Source organism: Lissotriton vulgaris, chromosome 5 (genome assembly GCF_964263255.1).
Source record: "Lissotriton vulgaris chromosome 5, aLisVul1.2, whole genome shotgun sequence".
Taxonomy (NCBI): domain Eukaryota; kingdom Metazoa; phylum Chordata; class Amphibia; order Caudata; family Salamandridae; genus Lissotriton; species Lissotriton vulgaris.
This window is the reverse complement of record NC_141693.1, coordinates 1,570,003,726-1,570,025,279: the sequence shown is the minus strand read 5'-3', so window position 1 is coordinate 1,570,025,279 and position 21,554 is coordinate 1,570,003,726. Positions and strand designations below refer to the sequence as shown.

The 21,554-nt window shown below is 43.8% G+C and overlaps 1 protein-coding gene across 1 annotated transcript in view; it reads left to right on the top strand.

The window, feature by feature from the left end:
- LOC147716690 (chymotrypsinogen B-like) overlaps positions 1 to 21,554 on the top strand; it is an 85,302-nt gene that overhangs the window by 38,898 nt on the left and 24,850 nt on the right. The window contains exons 4-5 of the mRNA XM_086923645.1: positions 10,211 to 10,289; positions 19,804 to 19,984. Coding sequence (XP_086779771.1) covers positions 10,211 to 10,289; positions 19,804 to 19,984 — 260 coding nt within the window. The remainder of the gene's footprint in view (positions 1 to 10,210; positions 10,290 to 19,803; positions 19,985 to 21,554) is intronic.

Below are 21,554 nucleotides of genomic sequence, written 5' to 3'. Positions count from 1 at the left end.
AATTAATTGGAGTAAAAAACACACAGAAATTTTGCGTTCAGTGCAAGCGGACATGTTGGCAATAACACACTTACAAACACGCGTAAACGTACTCAACTTAGTGATCTGAATAATTCCAGGAACATGCGGATTCACATACTGAACCTTTAATGAAGGAGAAAAAGTACCCATAGCTTATAAATCATACTTGTACACACAAGCAGAATGAAATTTACCTCTACAGAAAAAATTCTGACAGCGGTTCAAATTGCAGTAGCAAAAGAGAGAGCCCTTGCATAGGGTAAGCGCACAATGGTCGTTACTCCTGTACCTGCCTTAGAGGCAGTGACCAAAGCGAGCATTCCAAATGCAAAGGTTTTACATCCAAGATGGAAAAAATGGGTTAATTCTCTTGGGTTAATGTCCTCTGCCTACTGAGATTCTGTCTCTAGAAAAGTATGAATGTATCATTTATACAGACCGTTCAGCACAGCCCGCAATTGGGGGTAAACAAGCTTATAGTGCTGCATGCGCGATCGTTAAAGGTCGCTGGCGAGATGGTAACTTCCGACCAATGGTCACAAAAACTCAATCTCTAGGAGAGTGTACAGCTCAGCGAGCTGAACTGCAAGCATTCAAGATGGCGCTTGAAAATACTGATCACAAATTCCCCCCACTCATAGTGTGCGATTCCTAATATGGTGTCCAATCCTACAATGAATACTTGCAGAACTGGATTCAAAACGGTTTCAAAGATGCAAAAGGTGGCTCAATCAAGCATAAATTGCTTTGGGAACAGGTAGTTCTATTACAGAAAGAACTACAAAAGACTCACGTGATACATACACTGAGTCATCAACGTGATGGCGTTCACGTTGCACGGAATTCATTGGCTGAAGAATGCGCAAAGGCAGCTGTGCAAACGGCTTCCTTAGCTGCAATCACTCGTTCAAAAATGAAAATAGACGGCGAAATAATGCAAGCTGTCAATGCTTCAAGGAAAGACAGTGGTAAAACATTACCAAAAGACTTTTCACGCAAGTACTCATACATAACTGATGCAAATAATGTATCGTTTGCTCGAATTCCTGGAGTGGGGGATAGAGTAATTCTAAACATGGAACATAGATTAGGACTTATTTTAGCAGCACATGAAGGGCTCGCCTCTGCACATGCAGGTGTTTTCCCCACAGTATCATTATTATTATGTTTCTTATATAGCGCCTGAATCGACCCCGGAAGGGGTATCTCCGCGCTTGCCTTGGGAACCCGTCCTGGCTTTTCCCTGTGAGATAGCCCCTACAGGGCATCCCCAAGGTGAAAGCCAGGCATCCCGCTGCGGGGGGCCGTTGTGGAGATTAAGCAAGCTTAATGCTCAGAGTTGCAGAGTGTGAACCCATGATTAGGTCAGGCACCGAAGTGAGAATTATCAAGTCCATGGACATTTGAGCTCAAGACCCTGCTGCGTCGGGAATTGAACCCTGGTCCCGGGTCTGACCTCTGCTTCAGGGTCTGCCTGCTCTAACCAGTGAGCCACACTTCTCCACAGGGATACTGGTGGCCGCACATGAGAAAACAAACAAGAAACTATGGGGCATATTATCAAGACTGGGCGATAAAATTATCGCCGCTTTATCGGCAGGAAACTGCCGCTAAAGCGGCGATGATTTTATTGCCCAGTTTTGATAATATGGCCCTATGTTTTAGAATTTAAAATCTGCCAAAAGATGAAAGTCTCTACAGTGAAATGCCCTGCGCAGACGCCCCTTTTAATTTCAGATAAACCATTAGCTTGTGTTTACCTGGACCACTGCGGTCTCCTACAGAGGGATGGTAACTATAAATAGATCATAGTCGCAGTGGATTCATGCTCCAGATTTCTTTGGATGTGGCCTCGGTGCTCGGCTGATGCCCAAACTGTTATAAATGATTTGCGAGTCTTTATCGGTGCATATGCAGTCGGCACACTACATTCTGACCAGGGTCCTGCGTTTGGCTCCAAAGCTTACAAGGAGGCCATGGCCAATCTGGGCATTGCATTGCGGTATTTTAGTCCATTCCATCCTGAGGGAAATTCGGTAGTAGAAAGAAAAACAGGGACATAAAGCAATCTATAACAGCTAGGGTATTAGGCTCGGGTGATGGGTGGGTCAGACATCTAATATGTGCCCAACGTAGTCTTAACAACCTACCAAGGAGTTCTCTAGGGGGAATCACTCCATATGAAATCCTATTTGGTTCTAGAATGATTGTCCAGGACCTTCATCGTCACACTTCAGTGGTGGAACAAAAACCCTTTAATATCAAAGATCGTTTAGCTGTTACACAGGACATAAATGAAATACGGTTCGCACAGAGTAATGTACTCCTGTAGCCAAAAACCACTGAAGAGAAACCATCCATCCCAGCAAGGTCTGCCTGGATTCCAAAGACTGGGGATCTAGTCAGAGAAAAGATAGCGGACAAGAAGGAATTTTGGCCTTCATACAGACAAGCAGTACCTGTCTTAGCAGTCCATGGATAAAAGAACAATGCTACTGCCGCCCTTTGCTGGAAGAAAGGAGAACAGGTTTGTGTCCATCGACCTGGTAAAACCACATCATGTGGCCGATAATAAGTAGTAGGCCAAGTGAATTCCAAAGATGTAGCAGACGACCGAATCTAGCTACTATCCATAAGGTTCAAACTGAGAGACTCATCACCTTTGAAGAATCTGCAGTACGAAACAAAGGACTATGCAACTAAGCAATGTAACTTGTGCCTCTTGAGACCCAAATAACAGTTCGTCAAGAAACACCCGTCTACAATGAAATAGCATCGGACTATACAAATATGACAAGTGTTCAAGTGGTTCCAGCGATTTCAACAAATCCTGATCCAATTCCTACAATTGGCAGAACTGCCTCTGGCTATTTCATTAACTTTGATACGTTTTTCGAGGATCCCAGCAAACCTGAAACAATGCCAGCTAAAAGATCTTTTAAAGAACAAGTAACAGAACTCTTCCATCGACTGGAAAAGACTTATCTGGTTTCACCATGGCCTGAACTATGGATTGTTTTAGGTGTACTTTTTCTTCTGCTTCGGTTAACTCTTGTATTTACCTTCGGAATGCTAATAAATGGAAGATATGTTGAAAAGGACACAGCAAGTAAGAACATCAACTTACTACTCAAGCCACACAAATCATCCCATCGTGAACAAAGAGACTTGTCATCAGTGAACATCACAGCCATTCCTATACCTGGTGGTATGGCTTGGGACAGAACTGATTATGACATCTTTGATCCTGCAAAGCTTTTGAAGATTCTACACCAATTCAAGGTTTCCTTGAGTGACTTTGTTTCATCTAGCACCTTTTCTGATGATTGGGACTTTGAGACTGTTAATAATATGATGTCAGACTTAGAAATGTCTGCAAAATGTATAAACCATGAATGCTTAGAAGGTTCATCAGATTATGAACAAATGTACTGTTATAATCACTATGGTCATCATTTCTTGGGCAAATCTGCAAGCCCTATAAATGTTTTGAAATGTAACCAATGGGAACATTGTCCTACGCCACCAAAGGGTAGCTCAAAAACATTTTATGATAAATTTCAATACTTTACAGGTTTTAATACCTCTAATCCAGAAACATTCTAAAAATGTTAATAAGACAGGAATGAAAAATATGTTGACTAACACTAAGCAAATTTATTCTGCAGCCTTTTATGCTCAGCTGTCTACATTGGGTTTTGACTTTTGGAAACACAACAATGAGACAAAAACTGTCTGTGGCACAAAAGACTGGCAGGTGCAGGGATTAGAAGCCTTATTTAGAGCCTGCATCATCCCTGAACAAATAATGTTTTTAAATGACACGGTTCAACAGACATCTTGTCTGGGCTTAGCAAAGATAAAGGAATTAAATCAACCATCCATACCTACACCTACACCTGATAGTAAAAATACTACAGAGAGAGTGGTAGACATGAATACTATTTTACTTAAAAACAGAACAGATCCTGATTGGAAAAAATGGTTAATCTGAACTACGGACACAAACAACTGTCAAGATAGATTCCTGAATAAAACACAAGGGTTCACATTCACTAGGCCAGATCCAAGATATGTCCAAAGACAACATCCAGGGATAATAACATCATACAGTGCAGGAAAGCTGTGCCTTGAGTGGATACAAAAATCTACATTGAAAGAAGTGAAACAGCACTTATCTTTACTTAAAGATGGCGTTGACTTAGGGGACTTCTTAAAAGGACCTACTAGACCACGTCATAAATGTTTCATATACATAGGTATCTATGCTGCTTATAATGAAGCAAGGAAAAAAACACAAGCAGAGACTGCGGAATGAATACGAGAAATTGATTGTATTAACTTGGAGAAATCTCTCTCTGTAGCTGACAATGGGTTAACGACTCTGTCATCCAGAATATATTCTTTGGACAGCATAGTATCCTCTGTCATAGACATAATGGAACAAGATTTGGTCATGCTACAGCATGTTCAATCACAATTGAGTTCTATAATGCTTTTAGGCTGGACGTTACAAAACCTTCGTTCTGGCTATGCGCCATGGCGTCTAATCAACAGCACATCATTGTTTTCTGAATTTAACCTTACAGAGAAACAAATGTCACTGGCACAGAGGGAAGCAGACCGTATGATGCTCAGCATAGAAGAACTGGAAAGATTGCCATTAACTGTTTCTGGGAAGCCAGCAACAGAATGGATAATACACGGTACAATCACTCTGCCTGTTACGATTTTCCATTTTCAGTATTGCTTAAAGCATATACCAGCCAGCCTGTATGAAAGGTTGGGTAAAGAATACATCTGACATCCTGGGATTTACCTTTTTCACACAGATGTTGGAGTGGAGGAAAGAAGTGTTTCTTAGTGGTACCAATTGCGAAAACACACTAAGCGGCTCCATCCTATGTCAGGGTATTCATTTACTCGGGCCTGTGATGGTTCCTCTAACAATTTATCCTGCCACCTGCAAGGTTCTTCGGCTGCGGTGATTGATCCAATTTTTAGGCAATTTTCAAATGGGAGTTATTTTATGTTGAATGATCACAGCTGCTGTGGCATGTTGCCAGGAATAGCCTATCTCATAACTGTGTCAGCCAGGGTCACTTGATGTATGCAAGCATTGTTTCCTAAAACCAAGACAGACGGGAGTCGCCGTTATGGCCTTCACTGAACATCTCTTCTATACGAATTGATACTATAAGCAGAATGAAAGCCATTCTTTTACAGAAAACTGTGCCACTGACCTCGTCCAAAGAGACGTATGATCTGCAACTTGCAAGGACTTCTGCAGAGATACATGCCCTTTTATCCACAGACTGGCCTGTACATTTCTCAGAAATGTTAAGTCGTATCTTAAACATGTCTGATACGAGTGGTATTTTACATGTATTTAAGACAGTTTTTTGGGACTATTAGCACCTTTTCAAGCAGTCGTAGGAATATTTCCAAACTTTGTGCACTCTGTGTTTGGCGGACTACCTCTAGTATTGGGACTCGCAGCAGGAATACTATTTTTGCTCCTACTGCTCCGAAATGGCAAGCCAAATCACCAGCGACATTCAATTCACCATGGAGAACACTCTTCTGGAGCTGAGGTGTCGTGAGCGCATAATCCAAATTTTGGGATTAACTTGTTTAAGAGAGCTGAATACCACATGGTTTCTATCATTCAGACAAATCTGGCAAGATTGCATCTTACCTGTTCTACGGTGCCTGCTATGTGGAGAAGAATGCGTATTAGACAGCTGTCTTAAACTACCATCAGTCCTGCCAGCGGATATTGATACTTTGCTTGGACCAGTAAAGGCTCATGCACAGTGTTGTCCCAGCCGCTACCCATCCTGATGACAGCATTAGTTGAGATCTCACAGACGCAACATGCTACTGCTGAAGTACGAGAGGAAAGCGGCACACAGGTACCTACCAATCCCAGCATTGCTAATGCGGCTAGCGCTGATGGCGATGTTTTGCATCTGTGTACAATTGATCTTCTTAACGAGGTAATCCAACTTTCACCTACAATGGTTGACGAATTCTTTACAGACTTAGAAGACGTGATGTTTTCCCCAAACAATAACACTGACTTTTAAGTTGGCATGCACTGTTCTGGGAGACTCTGAATTCGACCTTCATTTTTTCAAAACAATGTTTTAACTTTGGAATTCTTTTTTCTATGATTGACTTTTTCCAAATTTGTAGTTTTACGTTTTTTGGTACAGAGTAATCTGCTTAAAGTAAAACTATTCATAGAGAACTAGAATTCTTTGAGAAACTTCCAAAAGACAGTATTTGACCTTTGTCCTCCCTCAAACAGTTTATATATTCTGCCATGGAATGGTCTCGACTTTTTTCTGTAATTAAGAGCCATTTTATAAATGTATTTTCATGATTCATTTGGATAGCATTTCCAATTTCACATCATATGCTTTGAATGATACATTGCCTTTATTTGCGTACAGCACATATGCTCTTTTCATGTACAACCAGTACCAATGCATTTCTATGTATTTTGGGTGGGTTTTAACACGTCATGTTTAGATAGGTTTTATGTGTTTAGGACTTAGTAATGTCGTACATAATAAAGTGGAGTGGGTGTTGTGTGGCATTTTAGGCTCTGCATGAATTTTCCAGATTTAAACCCTTATATAGGTACAAATCACATTGCCCCAATATAGGCATAAAAATCAAGCCCTTATACAAATACAGGCATGGCTACTTCCACCCGCACCAAACGTCACAACGATTTCTTGGAAAATCGGCTTAAGCAGTTAGGGAAATTCCTCTTGCTTGAATACTGATTTGTCCAAGAACTCATGTACTTTGCAAAGAACTACTATTCCCTAGGGGTTCTTTCCTGACGTTATTATGCCTGACTTTACATCAAACTAGACACCTTCAAGGTATAAATATGCCTTCACTTGCTCTAGCAAGACACGGTGGTTCGGAGCAGTCCGACTATCTACTTGCCCGACGCAGTTCGCTACAGCAAGTGCCGAAGGAAGTCGACCCTCCAGCTGATGCACTGATCAGGAAGCTGTCTCTTCTCCTGCCGAGAATTCAGCTCCAGTGTTTCCAAGCTCCCCTGGCGGGGTGTTGGGAAATCGAGTCCCGAGACAGAGATACCAGACCTCCTTCATTCTAAGCTAAGGTATGGAGCTGATTAGAACCTGAGAGAACTCTTGGATAGGTTCTTGGCAAAAGAAAACTAAACCTATGCTACAAAATTCTTACTTCTTCCCTCGTACTAGACTTAGGTTAGGTACATCGGGGTAGGCGTATTTTAGAAACACCAGTTGAGTATTTTTAGTGATTGTTATTTATGTATGTATTTTTATATGGCTTAGAAACCAAGCAATGCTCTTACAGTATTATTTTATAATATTGTTCTCGCTGTATGCATTATTCTGTACAGTCTGCCTAACAATTTCACTTCTCTTGCATGAGAAAGAAGACTGTTCAATAAACCTTTTTATTGAAAACGCCCGTCTCTGTATTTCTCAGCAACTCTGTAGAAACGAAGCATGCACGATTAACTAAGTGAAATACTTATCTATTGTTTCCACGAATCTAGAGATATATTTCTTATTCTTGGGAAACAAAGTTGTCATGTTTATGCGGTTGTCAGAAACAAATCCCTTCTTGTGAATTCGAGAAAGTTTCTAGTGACCTCTGAGCTATCTGGCACTCACCATTAAGTTTAATATGTTCAAGAGAGACCTAGTTGATCCCAGTACTACGTCTAATCTATAGAATATATTATTACAATGCGCATAGCCTATTGGGAATATAGGAACTACACTACATGGCACCCAACGTTTGGTAAGGCACAAATCTAATGCTAGATACTAAAAGTAACTCATTTGTGCTTTTCTCAGAGAACCCTTTTTCCCGTAAAATACTCCAATAGACTTGTGGAGTGGACAAAAGGATAAAATATCCGCCATAACTGAGTAGGACGAAAAACCTATGTATTCGTTTTTGGTTTGTTCAACGTTGAAGGATACAGGTTTCCAAAATATTGTGCACCTCATCTTTGTTTCCTTGAAACTTGCGGTTGTCAGAAACTAATCCTACCTGTGAATTCGAGAAAGTTTCTAGTGGCCTCTGAGCTGGCTGGCTGGCACTCAATAATAAGTTTAATATATTCGAATGAGACCTAGTTGATCTCAGTCCTACGTCTAATCTATATGATATATTATTCCAATGCGCAGAGCTTATTGGGAATATAGGAGCTACACTACAAAACTAACATTCTACAGCCTTTCCTTTGTCACTCCCTATACCCCAGAAAGTTTGTCATGTAGTTCCTGTTACAAAATCTTCTAGCTTTTAAGTCAGATAAAGAAAAGTAAACATCAATCTGCATGTTAAAATAACATTCAGCAATTAGTCAGAAGATGTAGCCTAATCTTTGACCTCTGTCTTTTAACACATAGCAAATATGAGTAGATAAAAGAAACATCTAAAGGCATCTTTATTGCTCATTGACATTCTGAACTCCAGCGTCTTTACTTTGGGGTTACTGCAGAAGCCCCCACATCTCTACTTTCAGTATCTGTGCTCTCTCTACTGAAGCTCACACTATGGGCCTCATTATGATTGCGGTGAATCCGCATACTCCGGGCCGGCGGAAGCCACCGCCGTCCCGGAGTATGCGGATTCACCGCTGCAGCCACATAGAACACCCACCGCCAGATTAGGATGGCGGTGGGATTGCGGATGGACCAGCGGCGGACTGTAGGTCCGTCCGCCACTGATCCGTGGGGAGGGGAGGGCTATTTGGTGAAGTCTGCAAGACACCGTCAGCCAAATTAGGATTTGCACGGAGACATGCTTTTCCGCGGCGGCTTTTCCGCCGTGGAAAAGCATGTGGACTTTGGCTTTTGGGGGCCCGTTGCGGGCCCCCAGGGTGTCGGGGGTGGGGGGTGCACATGGGGGGTACCTATGGTACCCCCCAACATTTACATGCACAAAGCGGCAGGCACCGCGCGGTGCCTGCCTCTTTGTGCATGTAAATGTAATACATGCATTTTTAACATTGCGGCGGGTGCAGCTTGAAGCTGCACCCGCCGCAATGTTAAAAATAGAGGATGTGACCGCCACCCTGGCGGTCACATCCTAATCTGCATGGAGGGACCGCCGCTGCCCCTGCGGACGGTCCCTCCTTCTCTATGGTGGCGGACGGACTCAGGTCCGTCCGCCATCATAATCGGCCCCTATGCCTGCCATTATTACCGTTGTGGAGCTGGAGAATATGACGTCAGATGCCTTGGGTCTTCACAAATAGGACTCCAATGGCCCTAGCCCCTGGCCCTTCCTCTACCTGCAAATGCCTGATAGGATAAATGGTCAATCTGGTCTCAGCTACTACAGAGCCAATCAGAACAGCCTAACCATTGATACTTCGTTTGATAGGCTGAGAGTAAAAACTCATATTTGTTTAAAAGATCTCATGCTCTCGGACCGTTTTGTGGTGCAATAAAGCATTGAAGACAGGCTGCATAAACACAAGGGTTTTTCACATGTTAAGCAGAAAATGTATTTTTTGTAGTCTGAGTTTAAAGGTGATTTTTATGTTTTTTAGGGTGGTGTGCACCACAAAGAGGTGGCTTGTGAGTTCTTTCAGTTTGGGTGAAAATGCTTGTCAAGCCCCATTGCTCTATATAGCTTGGTCATCATCATGAAAAACAGGTGCGCTCCCTGGCCAAGTCTAGATAGATGTCTAACTATGTCATTCTTTTGGGTGAGATCACAGTTGCAGGTGTGTGGCCTTTGGAACTGAGATGCAAAAGTTGGTAGGGTAATTTTTTATCTCCATTCTAGCATGCATCTGAGAGCTTTTTTTTATAAGGGTATGCGAAATTACAAAGGGGTTTCCTTCTCACTTTTGTAAAATTCTTGTTTAAAATGTGATAATCTTCATGAATTTTGAAAAACCAAAGGGAGAAACTTCTTAAAGGTTCGAGCGAAAAATTTGCTTAAAATCGTGGTTGAATTTGGTGAGCTCCACAAGTTTTGCATACTAAGTAAAGTGCCAAACTTGCCAATTTATCAAACACCCCGATGTTTAAGCATTAAGAACGTAACCAGATCAATATCACCCAAAGCACATTGTTAAGAGGTCTGTGAGGTCTATAGCGGCCTCCCTGAAATCGAAATGTATCTAATAGTGAAACATTTTCTTTGCCAGAACCGCCCACCTTGTGATTCTTGGAGAACACGACAGAGGAAATAACACAGAAGTCATTAAGACAGTGGGAATTGCCGAGGTGAGAACAATTAGCATGATTTCCTTTGAGCATGTGTTGCGCTCTGGTGTTCATTGTGTCTGAGTCTGCAGTTTCAATGGGATCTGTTTCTGATGGCCACCATGATTTCAATGGACTTGCAAATGCCTGTGGAAGTCACAGGGCTTGGGGTGGTGGTTTGTGGGCATGCCCTGCATATGTTCACTACTTCACATGGGGCATTAGATGCTCCTACTCTCCAGAAGCTCTAGACCTGGAAGTTAGAGCTCCCTATTACTTTTATCCATCTACAATCACAAATATTAGGATTGTGTGTTTTTTCTGCTCCGCAACAGTGAAAGCTAGAAGTTGCTATGTTTCCTTTAAAACACTTTCTTGGCTCTTTTTTACCTGCATTCTGTTTCTGCCTTCTATCACATTTTACCTGCGTTTGGATTCTACACGCCCCCTCTGTTAAATAAAGTGGTTCTGTATCTAGCTTCAGCCTGTTGGGACCCTCATCTGGGCCAGTAGTATGCAGGCAATGCTGGTTCAACATTCTGTAACCTGGTTTCAATGCAGAATGCATTTGACAGTTGAACCTTTGTCCTGTGTTTAGGGCTAGCACTGAAAGTGCAGGTATGTGGGACTAGCCAGTGACGTCATCCATAGGTGCAGCGGGAAACTGGGGGGCCATTTAAGGCAGCGTACAAGGGTCTTCGGCCTCTTTGTCCCCACAGATCCAGCCTGGAAGCAGATGGCATTGACGTGTCGTCAACAGCCTTGCTGACACGGAAACAGTGGCAGGGTTTCTGGAAAAATAGAGGTTTGGCGACTAGACTGACCCAAGAGGTGTTAGGATTGTTGTGTATATCAGGCAAGTGGGGAGGGTGGACTGAACTTCTGATGGTCCTGGACTCTCCTGCCCTAACCCACGATGTATGTACTGTGTTCAGGTACCCCGGTGGGTCAGTGCACTTTGCTGTGCCCTGGATTTCAAGTAGTGCAACCCTCTTCCTGGCAAGTCCTCATTGAAGGGTGCAGCATGGTATTACATGAGTGTCCTAGAGGGAACTGGGAGAGAGCTGTGTCGCTTTGGGGCCTTCTGGCACAATGTGCGCAGCAGATGAGACACAAGAGGGGGGCTGGATGTGCCGAGAAGGTCAAGGTCAAGTTCATAATCATGTTTGATATTGTAATGTATGTGTCTTGTAAAGTGCACTGCTGCCCTGAGACTTCGTGGCGCTGTAGACCGCTGGGGAACCCGTCCTGGCTATCCCTGTGAGATGGTCCCTACTGGGTATCTCCAAGGTGAAACCAGGCATCCCCAGCGAATGTGGAGGCCATTGTAGAGATGAGGCAAGCTAATGCCCAGAGTTGCCGAGTGTGATCCCTGGTTAGAGTAGGCACCGAGGTGAGAATTATCGAGTCCACTGACCCTGGTCCACGACCCTGCCGCATCGGGAATTGAACCCTGGTCCCGGGCCATTGTCTGCTTCCGGGTCTGCCGCCTCTAACCAGTGAGCCACACCACTCCATATTGTGCCTATTTGCCTCACTGCCTTTTACCTGTTGATGCTGTTGAAAGTGTTTTATAAATAGAACATATATGCAAGTATAGAATACTTCTCCTTTTGTCTTGATTTGGTTTGAATGACCCTGTTTGAATGGAATAAAAGGCTGTGCCTCAGACAACATAACGTGATTCTAATCTGTCTTGGGTACAGCAACAAGGGGGTACATTATGAGAGGGGACAGGCGGCACATTGTCCACGTACTATGAACGGGGGCCACATGTGCCTAGGGGAGGGGCGCCCATAATAGTACCACGTGCTGGAGACCCACCTGGCACAGAAAGGGCATGTATATGGGACTGACCAGTGATGTCATCTGGAGGTGCAGTGGGAATGTTGTCATCGGAGATGCAGGTGAAACCTTGAGGGCCATGTAAGTTGGTGCAACAGGGTCTGCAGCCTCTTTTGTCCCCTAGTTCTAGACTGGAAGCAGGTGCCAACATCGAAGCGCTATCAACAACCTTGCGGGCTCAGGGACAGCGACAGCATTTAGGGAAAAATGGAGGTTCGGAGACTAGACTGACCCAAAGAGGGGGTAGGATTTGCGTGTACACCGGGCAGGCGGGGAGGGTGGACTGAACTGCTGGTGGTCCTGCACTCTCTTGCCCTAAGCTGCAACGGATGAACTGGCTAGATCCTTGGGAAAATGCCTGTGTTCAGGACCCTGGTGGGTTGGTGCGCCATGCAGTGCCCTGGATTTTAAGTAGTGCAACCATCTTCCTGGCAAGGCCTCATGGAATGGTGCAGCATAGTTCTGCATGGGTGTCCTGAAGAAAACCGGTAGAGGGCTGTGGTGCTTTGGGACCTATTGGCACAATGTGAGCAGCGGATGAGACACAAGAGGGGGCTGGATATTCTGAGAAGGTCAAGGTCAAGATCATAATCGTGTTTAATGTTCTGCCTGTTTGCCTCACAGCCTTTTTCCTGTTTATGCAGTTGAAAGTGTGTTTTGCAAATAGAACATATATGCAAGTATAGAATAATTCTTTCGTCTTGGTTTGGTTTGAATGACCCTGTTTGATGTGAATAAAAGGCTGCACCTTGGACAACATGACGTCAATCTAATCTTTCTTGCGTACAGCAGCACAGCGAGGTGGGGGAACATTATGAGTGGGGTGAGTGGAACGTTGTGCAAGTACTACGTTTGCAGGCGCGCTGCAGCATCTAGGAGCTTTCCCCACAGAGCTGTTGTCCTTCAGGTGAACTATAGCCCATTCTAGAAAACGTTGACTCTGTTTGGCTCACACCCTTCTTTTAGGCAGTGGGCCTCCCTATCCTCAAACTAGATGGTTTAGCTCTGGAATGCCCTCCCTTTGTCGCTTCGTGGTACCTCAAACCTGCTGGCCTTTAGAAAAGGCCTGAAGACGTGGCTCTATGGACAGTGATCTGCTGTTTCTTTTGCGTTCTTCCCTCTGCCTTCTGTTAGTCTGCTGTGGGTTTGAAAGCACTCCTCGGAGTAGCCGAGCGCTATATAAGACACCCATAACATTAACATTAACATGGTTTAGTCCAGGCCTGAAACTCTTCAGCTGTTTCCCCATCACAAACGCTTTCCTCACCATCTGTTTTCTCAACTTCTAATCTCCAGCTATGAAAAGAGGAGCCCTACATGACTGTGCACAGGGTCTCCTTGAGGGGTCACCATGCTGCTTTTACCCGTAGTACAACCAGTTATCAGCAGATGGAGTCTGGGAGGTTCTCATCCCTCCCTCAGCATCCCTTCCTCAGCCCTATATATGTGGCTCAGCTTGAAGTAGGAGTGGCCATCTCTGTTTGCTAAGTTTGCATCAAATTCTCAAGAGATGATATATCTCACTTGGTGTATGCATAATATTCACATCAGAAATGAACGTGTCTGCATAATATTCACATAAGAAATGAACGTGTCCCCCAAACATTGTTCCCGAATTTCACTGCCACAGTCAGTGGTGGCTGGTGGAAAATATTCATACACCGAAGTACAGGAGGGTTCCATCGGCATGGTAGAGTGCTTCCCCAGAAAAATACAGAGGAGATGGCAGGATAAAAAAACGTACAAGCGAGCACAGTTCATGGTGGCAGGAAAATGATGAGAATAGTACATGGATAAAGAAAGGAGCAGCGTGCGCGGCAACAGAAACAGAGGGAGTGTGAATTCAAATGAAAGTAGAAAGTGAAAGAACTGAACGCGAAGCTTGAAAGGTATAGAGAATGGTAGAACAAAGGAGAGACAACACAAAATATACAAATCTAAATGCACCTAAGTGAAGAGAAACAATAGACATGGACTAGACAGCTAAGTATGAAAGAAAAGAAAGGGGAGACACCAAGATGAAGGCAAAAAGTGATAGAGATAAGAGAGAGGAATGATATGTAAGAGAGGACAGAAAGTGACACAGTGGGAAAAAGAGGGATGGGAGGGTGACAAAACACAATAGATCCTCAAGGAGTTATGGAAGGGGGTGTGGAGAATGACACAGCCATAGGGGAGCAGGAAGGAGTAGAGCAAATACTGAACATTCTAGCATCCCAGGTTCACACATACTTTCTCCACTCAATAGAATATAATCAAATTCAAGCGCGTCAAGGCCATCATATCATGGCTAAGAACAACAAGACCCAGGAGCATCCGACTGAAGGTGAAGTATTGCTAAGGAAGCCGCTTGGTCACAGTGCGCTTTATAAATATTTTCAACTTTCAAGATAGCTGGTCCTGAACTCTGGGTGCTGGTCTGACTGAGAGATAAGACTTAGCCCTTAGTTTCTGGTGCAAAGCCTGCTCTACTAAGATAGTTAGACCATATTTGGCATCCAAAAATTTCTACTCCAAGCGAGCACTAACAATAAGAAATGTAATACTTTCTCCAAACGTTCTACACTTCGTATGTATGCAGCACTGTACACCACACATGCAGTGTATGGACTGTTTAGGAATTTGTCTGGGCATCGGATTTTGTACTGGAAGAGTATACTTCTAGAATAAATCCTGTTAGACAACACACGTTCACCTCTGAAACATAGTGCAATGTTTAGCGTGGAACTAAACAGCCTGCTTGTGCAGTAGCACCGGGATAGTGAGCTAGATATGGTTCTGGCCAGGTTTCTCCTCCTTGTGCAATGTAGCACAGCAACTTTCGTTGTGCTGTGCTGCATGTGCAAAACAATAATAAATCTGTCTGGAGGGCTCTTGTTGACATACATGCCCCCAAGTGAAGAGCATAAGGGGTCCCTGCTTCTGACAACTTGATTAATCTGGTGTAGTGTTCCCAAGGCTGCTCACAAACAGATCTGAAATGACAAAGGACCTACAATGATGTCTCAGTCATTCATATCACACATATTAAACCCACCTACTACCTTTAGGATTCTTCACGTTCTAATAGAGCAAAACTATTATTTACAACAAAATCTACTCTCATATTTCAGCTATTCCAATAGTGTGCAGCAAGAGACCCCCATAAAAGAGTTCATATCAAACCTATCCCATGCGAACTTCCTTAACTATTCTCCCTTAGAATAGTAGTAATACTCAATACCGTCCAGCTAAGGGAGAGGCTTGGGTTCAGAACATTTGTTAACTAAAGGATCTACCATCTGCGACTTTCTGGCACTCACCCATAGCCCCGGACAGCACATTCAAAAGATTTTACATCAGCCTGCTGGCTGCCTCAATGAAAGTGTGCACACACAGTGTGTGAGTAATTTAGAGGAAACACCGGCCGGCCCTTTCACTGGCTGCTGGCAGTCTGTCTACCTGTGGAAGGCCCGGCCGGTGTTCCTTCTAAATTAGTCATGCACGCTTTCACTTTAATTCAAGCTGCAGGCAGCCGTCAGGTCACTCGGCTGTGTTGGTTCATTAATTAAATTACACAACAATGATTACTTATTCAGTCAGTGGCACAGTGCTCGCCTCTACCACCTCAATCCTGGATTTACCCATGTTTGTTCACCGAGCAGCCAGCACAATTTATTGCTAGATGTTCAGTGTTCCAGCTCATATTTTTTTAATCCCCCAAGGGTTGCGCCCATCTCGCCCATGAACACCAGCCTCCACTGAGCGGCGGCCGCCCGGGGCTCACAGGGTCGCGGAGGGGACATACCCAGGTCACACTGCAGACAGATGCGACCTACGCACATAACTAGATGCAGTGCCATAATTAAAGGCATTCCAATGTCCTGAAAAGTTATGTAAAGGTATCTCCGATTTGGAAAGGTGTCTCTGCGAGGTGAGCACTTCCTGCTGGCATCAGGAACGACCTGCAGGTCAGAAGAAGTTAGCGCCTGGCAGGGCCAACACAGCCTTTCATCCCCGAACCGGGAAGGATTACAATGGGCAGCAGTAATAGTTATTTATTTAAATCAACAACACATGGATAAGCGGCTTGGGTACGAGGAGGACAGGGCCCACGCAGAGCACCAACATTGCGCATGAACTCAGGCAATTCCAGAGCGGCTGGAATTCTCCCAAAATGTCCCTCCCTCCCCCCTGCACACACTGCAAGCAAACGATGCAGCCTCCCTCTGAACGTGGCCACGGCCCCACACTTCCCTGCTCCCCAGACATTCTTCAGCCTTGGGATGAAAGCCTAGTGGCGATTTTTGAGCCAGGGCGTACTGGCTCAGTCCCCTTTACTTTGACTCCATAAGGTTGGGCATTGTTAAAGTTAAAAAAGAAACTCTTCAATCTGTTTATCAAAAATGTGCACAATGCACACACACATCTTTCTCGGGCCGGAGCAGTTTGCTTTTGCTGTAATTAACTTGTGACACTGTGCCAGTGAGTGATGCCTAGCCACTCGCGATGCGGGAGATCGGAGCGGAGTTGGTGGCTGGCGATGTGCTACTTGAGGGGTGAGCGCAGCGCTGGATGCATGGGGTCTCCACTGTCTGCTGTCACGTACCACGGGATGGTAGACGGTGAGCGGGGGCACTGCTAATCATCCTGGTGTTCCCCCAGATGTTATGGTATTGATGGTGGGGGCTCCAATGACCTGTCCCCCCACCGGCCTTAAACTCTCAGGGTCAGATGTGAGCTTGTTGAGCACAAGATGGCAGAGTGCTCCTGAAGGACCGGGTTTTTAGAACCCAGCGGCGCCAGGGAAAACGCCCAATGCCTTCGAGTTCCCCTGCCTTGGCAAACATATACACGGGGAGCTTCTTGATGACGTCAAAGACCAAAGTTTATTGGCTGCAACCAGGAACAGAGATCTACGAAGCACAACACGGGTGGTTCGCTAGAGACTGCACAATTTCAATGAGCGGAGCATGGTCTTTTATGCCAAAAATCACATTCCAAAGTAGCATCAGTTACATACAAACTAACCAATCAGATCGTGACATTTCAAAAGTAGCGCATGACGATAATCCCATTTTGCGTTGTCCAGCCCACCAGAAATGACCAAGCACATTCCAATATCCTGTTCGATCAGGCCGGACAAACCCATCATAAAACCTCAACCCAAATCAGTGATTATATCGTAAAGGAAGGAGCAGAAACAGATTGGAAGCAAGTTAGAAAGGTGGGTGCAGTGTGCTGTAAACTTCGGCATGTCCTGCTCTTTGATCTTTATCTGACCAGCTCCTTAACAAGGAACTGGCTCAGCGAGGTCAGCCTCGGGCATGGGAGTCAGTTCGGCCAGGTCATTCAGAAGTCAGCTAAGGTGTACGTGTCCCAAGGACTCGTTCGGCCGCAGTCATCGGCCTATGTGAGGGCAACCACACAAAATGGCTGCCGTTCACAAAATGGAACCCGAGGGTTCAAACGAAATCCCTGAACACGTAGTGTTCTCATTGATCGATTAATGCGAAAACACTCGTACACACCACACTCGTGATTTGCGGTCCGCTGACACCAAAATCATCTATTTCCGACGACCTTTATTGAACAGGTTCGGAACCATCAAACCTCAGACCCTCAAACTATGGAACTACAGACCCTCCTTTTGCCCTTACATAGGCAACAAACCCAAACTCATGTCAATCTGAATCTGGATCTATATTCATCAGATCATCGATATGTTGTTGTAGCATCATCCTAGTACTTAGTACCTCTCTCTGGACAGCGCTTCCTTTTTAACGGTGGCTCTGGCTTGCCTCCTCGTTCATGGATTTTGGCCAAAATTGGTCACTGTTCCCAGCGGGGTAGGCAACGTGTGGGAGACTCTTCTATTTCGGTCTCTGTGGTCCCTACCTACTCTGAGGCTCACTCCAGTTCTCTGCTCTCCTTGTTGCATGGGTCATCAGCCTGATGCCCTTGTGGAGATGTGCCTGTGCACGCAAACAGCAGACATTCTACTGCCCTCCCTTGGTCCTGTGACTGTGTCCCCCCTCCGACCCTACTTAATGGAACTCTGCTCTCATGGTTTTTGGGTCCTGACCTGGGTGCATCTTGCCATCTTGAGATGGTTTCCATCGATGCCCATGACCCGGGTCCCCCATTTTGTGGATTCTTGTCCTTACCTTTGGTCCATTGGATTCCATCCTGCCGACCTTCAGTCATTTCTCTTTTGCTGTACTGCCTTATCTCTTTCTTCCCCTCAAGTCCCCCTCTCTCCTCTCACCAATCTCAGCCTCCAACTCTTCTCCCCACCTACCGCTCTCTACCGCTCTCTACCGCTCTCTACCCCTTTTTATTTTTTTTTATTTCCGCGGTAACTCTGTAAATATGTGATATATACTTGTCCAGCCTAATCACTAGTAAAATGTAATCCTGAGCAAATCTACTATTTGTATAGATATGTATATAGAGATAACTCTAACCACTAGTATATGTAGTAGACCATTGTACTCACTACCATTCCTATGTGATTCTTAGAGGTTATCCATTTGTATCTCTTCCTCAAGTGACTTTACAACTTTTACATTTGCAATTTTCTCTGTTTGTATCTCTACCTTGTGTGACTTTACAACTTGCACATTTGCAATTTTTCAATTTTTTCTGTTTGTATCTTTTATTTAACTCATGTAATCCTAAATCCTTATGTATCGCAACTGGTTCTTTTGTAAAGCGCTCTGACACCTTCGGGTAATGTTCGCGCTATATAAAATCGCATTACATAAATAAATCAAGGTACATGAGTAAAATGTGAGAAGCTGCCATGGGAAAATCACAATGGTCCACGTTTTTGTGCAGTGACATGCAATGAACAATAGTGAAAAGTGTGTTAGACTTGCAGTATCGACCATCAAATGGCTTCATGTAATGGAAATCTCTTATATAGTCTTACATCTACAATACTGACCATCAAAAGATTCAATATAATGGAAAACTGTGAAAATCATGTTGACTAACGGTACTAAACATCGAAAGGCTCAATATAATTTAAAACTGTGACGTTACAACTGAAGTACTAACCATAAAAATGTTACATATCATTGAAAACGGTGAAAATGGTGTTAGCGAAACTGGTTGGTAGGTGGTTCTATAGGGTATTGACACTCCTGGGTAATACGCAAGTAAGTATACTCTAGTACTGAGTGAGGATTGCGGTGCATAAGGGTAGGGAGAGACACCCTCCACCCCAATGTGTGGATATCCACTGGTAAAACAGAACCGTCACCTGCACACGCTAACAGTGTATCAATTTTATGAATAACAGTGTGACAAAAGCTTGAGTCTTTCCTGGAACATGCGCTTCAGTTTATTCACAACAGCTTCAGCCAATACGTGTTTTGTTGCACTTACAGTTGTGTGCAGCGACTTCTTGCTCCCGGTTCCCCTTCTTTATTCTTAAAACCTCCAGTAAAAAAGGGTTGTCCCTACCTCCAGTCCCCTCATGTTCACTCTAACTGGTCACCGGTGCATCCAGTGAAGTGGAAGTAACTGGAGCTAATCAATGTAGCTGGCTCTTTAGTCTCAGGTTGTGGTTTAGGGATAAGGTTGTTATATTTTTTGTCAAAGGCGAATACCCTGCCATTGTTGTAATCCTGTTTGTCCTGGTGTTAGTTCTGTATTCCTGATCATCAAAGGGCTTAATGTGATTTCCCTGCTTCTTTCCTTACAGGTGTTTGTCCACCCCGACTGGAACCCACAAACAAAAGAGTTTGATATAGCTCTTCTCAAACTTGCAACCCCTGTTGGTTTCACTAAAACCGTTTCACCAGTCTGCATCCCTGAAGAAGAGGAAGAATACACAGGTTTCGAACTGTGTGTCACTACAGGATGGGGCCTGGTCCGAAACAATGGTAAGAAGATACACATATTCTTAAGGAGCCACCAGGTGGAATTAGGACACTTCTTAGAAGTTTGAAAAGTCAACTTATTCCCACCAAAAAGCTCTCTGAAATGTTCTGTGGTCTCGGGACCACAATACATTTTTATCCATGGCTATACAAGACCATCTGGTGATGGGAAGGTGACACTAATTACATAAGATCTGCAAGTTGCTGTATGAGCTATAAACAATTATGTGATTCCTCGAATATTGCCACTATACTAGTCATCTGATACAGTGAACATTTGAGGACGGTTTGCGGACTTCTAAATACACAAACGATATATAATTTAACACACAAATTCACCAAAAAAAATATATACCCTCAAAAGACCTCATGTCCAATTTACTAATGTGTTTTCCTCATTCATGCCTTCCAAGAATTCACAAAAGTAATCCTAGCATAAATGATTTTACTGGTATTACACCACATTATTGTTTCCAAATTATCGATTGAATCGAATATTGTGTCAAAGCTAGCATGAGGTCAAGAATATTGTGGGGCGGAATCTTATAAATTAATATTGAAGGTACAAATATAATTTCTGAGGTATTTTATATCTTTAAAAAAACTGTTGTTTATAATATCTTTATTATTTTTTTTTTAGATTTCTTAGTTGTTGAGTTAAAAGTTCTTGTTATGTTAATGTTAACTATGTCGATTTTTTTTGACCAGTTTATTTTTTTTAGTTTTGTTAAAATGTTATTTTGTTATTGTTTTCATGTATTTATTTGTTGGTGAGATGCTGGGCTTGCAGGAGAATTGGATGGGCAGTTTATTTAATATTTATTTTTTAACCGTTTATATATGGGTTATTTATTTTATAACTTTTGCTGTGTTCTTGTGATTAATAATAATATAAATAATATTTATTTTGAAATATGTATTAGATTTTTAATCAAGTGGCAACTAATTATTTGAATTAATCCCTTAATTGGATAACTGATTTTGTAAATTATTTAATTGATATTAATAATTTTGTGTTGATGAGAATTGAGAACATATAGGAGAACATGGCTCCTGCTAGCTGAGCGGTCGCTTGTTACCGGAGGCACTCACTTCCCGGATTTGATGTAGGCAAGGCCAAGACCTGCAGTGCCATTTCCGAGTTTCCCCCCGTTGCCGATTTTCCTTTACTTGGCATTGATTGGGTGTAGAATGTCCTTCTTTTTTCCACCCTTTACCCCTCGTTACCGTGGGATGTGTGTTGGCATGATTTTCGATTTACCGCGCTGGTCTGCAGCCGCCCTGGAGCTGAGGAGGGGCCGGGCTCCTCTGGGCTGACATGGGTAGAGGCAGCACAGGACGGCATTCGCCGGTATCACAGAGGGGTGTATCTTCGAAGTGGCTGAGTGTGCCTTCGCCTACGGAGGAGAAAGGATCCCCCACTACTGTTACAGCTGCAGCCACAACCGTTAGGACAGCGAAAATCATCACGGCAGTACAAACAAAACCAGGTACAGGGGGGCAATCAGGGGGGCCGCAGTATCATTAAGTGCCATGTTGTCCATGGAGGGGGGCAAGCTTGTGCTCACATCCA